This window comes from Nicotiana attenuata, unplaced genomic scaffold (assembly GCF_001879085.1).
Source record: "Nicotiana attenuata strain UT unplaced genomic scaffold, NIATTr2, whole genome shotgun sequence".
Lineage (NCBI taxonomy): Eukaryota > Viridiplantae > Streptophyta > Magnoliopsida > Solanales > Solanaceae > Nicotiana > Nicotiana attenuata.
In genome coordinates, this window is record NW_017670640.1 from 93,815 (window position 1) to 98,671 (window position 4,857).

General features: G+C 39.5%; 1 protein-coding gene across 1 annotated transcript; it reads right to left on the reverse strand.

Annotated features, from left to right (window-relative positions):
* Positions 1 to 626: 626 nt before the first annotated feature.
* LOC109241806 (translationally-controlled tumor protein homolog) lies at positions 627 to 1,382 on the reverse strand. Its single transcript, XM_019408598.1, has one exon. The coding sequence runs from the start codon at positions 1,285 to 1,287 to the stop codon at positions 781 to 783; it is 507 nt and encodes a 168-aa protein (XP_019264143.1). The 5' UTR covers positions 1,288 to 1,382; the 3' UTR covers positions 627 to 780.
* Positions 1,383 to 4,857: the final 3,475 nt, after the last annotated feature.

Below are 4,857 nucleotides of genomic sequence, written 5' to 3' on the forward strand. Positions count from 1 at the left end.
GCAATATTATGATGATTGGTCGCCTCCATGGGGTGGACCTTATTACCCTCTCGAGCAACCAGTGCCATATCTGGGTCAGACTTTTCACCAAGCTGATATAATATGGGGAACTGCAGAAGAAGAAGCATTAGCTGGGCTGAGGAATCTGTTCCTGGAGGATGAGGATATGGACTGCAGTGCAATAATTGAGGAGGAGGAGGATGAAGGCCTCACCATTCAGACTGTGGGGAAGGGAGCTGTTCTCAGGAACTGGACTGTCACACCATCCCGAGCCCGCTGAGTTGGCAAAAAACTTATTTTTATTTCTATAGCCATGCTAGGCATCTAAGATTTTCAGTAATTTTATTTTTAAAGACTTACTTGTTTCAAATAAATGCTCGATTCATCAGTCGTACTTGTTTTGGATGTTCTCAGTTTTAATCAATGCATTGCTATTTACTATTCATTATTATCTTCCACACTTTTCTTTCTACAACGTTATTATTATTTTTCCAGATGAACCGATGACTGTTGTAGACATGTGATTTTTGACCCTCCCCAAGATTTTTTATATTTTAGCATGTAAATATTTAATTTAGGCCTTTTTTTTAACAAATCAAAAAGAAATTTGCTACCATCTTTAGGTATATGTGTTGATTCTTCAATCAATCCATATAAAGCACACAAATATCGAAGCTGCTATATAAGTTTGCAGTACAAATTTTAACTTTAGACAACTGATTTAATGGTAAAAAATGCATCAAAACTAGGAATACATAACCGGTCAAGCTCCTACTCTTTTTAACACTTGACCTCCTTGAGTCCATGTGCGAGGTACAAAAAGGTAGGATCAGTGGCGCCATCCTTGTAGTAGGCAAACACCATTCCAGTATCATCAGCCATGCTTTCACCAACAAAGAATTGAAGGTCACTGAGCTTTGACAAAAGGTACTTGGTTGCTCCTTGAATGTTGTTCTTAAAAACTTCTTCCTGCTCTGCGCCTAACTTGGGTGTTAGGTTCTTGATATATTTCTTCAGGTAGGCAACAAACTGCTTCTTGTCAAAAGAAGGTTGATCCTGAAGCCTGAAAGTGTCAACAATATCGACAACCTTGATGGCTTGATCGTCAACACCTTCGTCTTCATCTGCACCTTCAGCAGATGGATTCGCCCCGATGTTCACATCAACAGCTCCCTGAACAACCCACTTCCCTTGTACTTCCCAAAGCACTCCATTCTCAAGTTCAGTGTAGGGAAATGAATCCGAAAGGAGCTCATCACCGGAGAGAAGATCCTGAAAAACCAACATTATCGTAGAGAATTCTTCTCTGTTTCTCCCTCTGAAGAACTTGCTTAACAAAAACGCACAAGAGGAGGAGAAAGCTATTTCAACTATTTTTTTTACTTCTTTACTTTATTTTCGCCATAAAAATGGAAAATTACAAAAATATTTTAGATTATATATTTTTTATAATTTTTTTATAAAATACAAAAAATAGTACCTTGTTTTTATCTCTATATAATTTCGAAAACACAAATAATTTCATGTTTGGTTTAATTAATTAGGATTAGCTTTGGCATTGTGTAGTATTTTTATCTTATTTTAAAAAGAGTCAATAAAGGTGTTGGATTATAATTTTAAGAGTTTTAGAGCCCAATTCTTGGCCCAATTCGGATTAGTCCATTAAGCCTAGGGACCCTTCTAGACTCTTCTTTGGGACAAAAAATAAATAAAAAACCTTAAGGACTTAACACAAAAAGACCTAGGGACTAATTGGCAAATACACAAAAAATATACCTAAAACCTAGACCTATATTATAGGTAATGCCCACAATGAGCTAGGAGAGGAAGCAAATCTGGGCGCCGCAGAAGACCAAAAATACAAGGACCCTGTCCTCCCCCTTGGTCGCCTGCTTCATCAGGATCCCCCCAGCGAGCTTTCTCTTCACGAGATCTAAAGCAGCGCCATCGAACACCAAAAATCGACCGCCCGTCCTGCTTCTTCTTCATGCTTTGAAAAGAGACCTCAACTTCCATGGCTGCTCCTTAACCCAAAACCAAACGACCCTCCATTCTTCATCTTCTTCTTCACTCTGAATGCACAAACACGAATACGAAAAGAACCCTTCAGCTGCAGAACTCAATGAACGCTCCTAAGCTTTCTCTTCTTCTCTGAAATAAAGCCAAAGCGCAACAACAGCTTGTGCTCTGTTCGTTGGTCACTAGCTTAGTTCGAGTATTCCGGCGAGCTTCGAGGTCGTCGAAGGTCATGGTCCGAGGTCCTGTTCAGGCGCCATTTTCTGTCGAGTGAAGCCTGTTCCGGTTCACGTCCAACCTTTATTTGGCGTTTGAACTGTTTCTTTGCTTTCAGTAGGTAAGCATCTTTGCCTTATTTATTTTCCAGTTTGCCTATGCCTTCTTTTGTTGAATGGTATTTGACATGGACATATTTTTGTTTAACTCAAAAGATATTAACTCTTTTTATGCAAATCAATCAAAAAGATGAAGGGGTAAATCATAGCCAATCATAATTAATCACTGAATCATAAGACAAATTTGAGATGTATGAATCATCCATTGGAGAATAATATAGACGGGGTTTTATTCATCATATTAGCTTGACCTGCCTCTCCTTAGAGAGGTTCAGGATCTTACATTTATCTTGTTCATCGCCCCGTTCATGGAGCATATACTTCCATTTTTCTGGTTTCTGACCCAGTCGAAGAAGAAGTCCCCCCTTGAAGGTTCTCTTTCTTGGTATTTATAGCTTCCAGCTCTGTGATCTGGTCACGGGCCGTCGTAATTTAGTCGAGGAGACGTTCTCCTGTCGCGAAAGGGCCGTGACCCCCTTGTCCGCCTTAAGAACAGCTATCATGAGTTTTGAGTCAGTTGCATTGACCATTCGTTATAAGTTGGTTAGGACGGGGCCGGCTCCATGGCTGTCGTATGGTCAAATGTTTACCAAAACAATTTTAACAATGAATTTTCTTTGTTGAAATGTTTATTCTATGGTTAGTTTTGTTTGTTCATTTTGGTCTTGATATAAATCTATCAAAGATATGCTGTTGTGATTTTGCACCTCTTATATATTAGGAAGTCCAAACTTTCCGAGTCAGTTTTAAGCACTGTTGTAGATAAGTTTTTTATGCTTCGTTCCTTTTATACTAACTTTCAAGTTTTAATCCTTTGTGGTTTGGATCATGTTAAGTTTGCTACCGTAAGTTTTGTGCATATTGGACCCAATATCTGAGAAACATTGCTGCCAAATCGTATGTGTCATTTTCTGTTTCCTTTCCCTCCCACTTTAAAATGGTTGAATTTGCTTTTTGCGCGACTTTCCTTAAGTTGAGGCTGGGATATTTGGTGAGTTTGATTGCCAACCTTTTACACTTTCTTTGTTGAGTTGTATAAGATCTGGATGTAGTATTCATTCATTAAGCTAAGATGGTAGACCATATTGTGCGCTGCACTGTAGCATATCTATACGTTGATATTATTAACACCAAATTTGAGCACCAATTATGGACACGTACGCGTGACATGATTCTTGACGCGCCAAATGAAATGATTTCTTTAGGCACGCTTAATATACTATCGTGGTTGTGGACAAGTTTGCATGACATGATTACGATTCCTAAAAACAAAACCGGAGTATGCGTTCGCGCAACTTCGGCCAAACTTTTTTTAATAATAATATAGCGTTATTAATTGGGACACGTTCGCGTGACATGATTTTTGACGCGCCAAACAAATGGGTATACGTACGCGTAACCCGTTTCAAGATAATTTTCTTAATTAAAAGCGGTTAAAGGGTGGATGCATATAGGTACTAAAAATGAGTAATTAGACAATTTTAATAAGCCAGGTAGGATCAAAGCGACCGTGCTAGAACCACGGAACTCGGGAGTTCCTAACACCTTCTCCCGGGTTAACAGAATTCCTTACCCGAATTTCTGTGTTCGCAGACTGTATAACAGAGTCAAATCCTTCCTCGATTCGGGATTTAAACCGGTGACTTGGGACACCATAAATTATCCCAAGTGGCGACTCTGATTTTTAATTAAGTGAATCCCGTTTCGATTATCACTTCAAATTGGAAATAACTCCTTTATATCCCTTCCCGAGGTGTAGGAAAAAAAGAGGTGTGACAGCTCTGGCGACTCTGCTGGGGAGGCCAACCCAGAATCTTTGGTTCAGGGTTCAAGAATTCGAGCTTGTTTTATGATTTTTACTTGGCTTTATTTATTGTTCATATTACTGTATTTTGTGAACCTTTGTGCTAATTGCTATCTGTTTACCGCTTTAATATTGTTTGAATTGTATATAACTGTCTTCTTACGCCACCCATTTGAGTCTTCTGAAAATGGTGCACACGTTCGCGTGGCCCACTTTTCTATAGAAGTTACACCAAATAGAACGAGGTTGGGCAAGCGACAAGGCTGGGCAGACTTCAGTGCTCCCGGTACGTCGCCCCCTCTTCGGCCCCAGTTGTCCGTTCGGGTACCCCAAGTCTAGAACAAAACCTCAGGATTTGAACCTAGAAAAACACAGCCTCATGCCGAATCCCTAGTAGGAACGTTTGTTTGCATCACGTGCATTTGACTTAGGGGACTCAACACCGGGGTTGGGTCCGTCTAGGACAAGTGTACCCAAAATAACAGACCATCTTGATGCATCCTATGTGCTACATGTTGCATTCCTTCAAGGGTAAAAGGGTCATTTGGCGGACCAATAATGATTGAGGGCAAATGAAAAAAAAAGAAAGAGAAAAAAGAAAAATAAAAAAAAAAAAGAGGGTGAAGTGTGAAGATAAAGCGAGTGGGGCCAATTATGTTTTCTGTCACATTTTTTTGTTAAGGAAAAAAAAAAGAGCTTGAA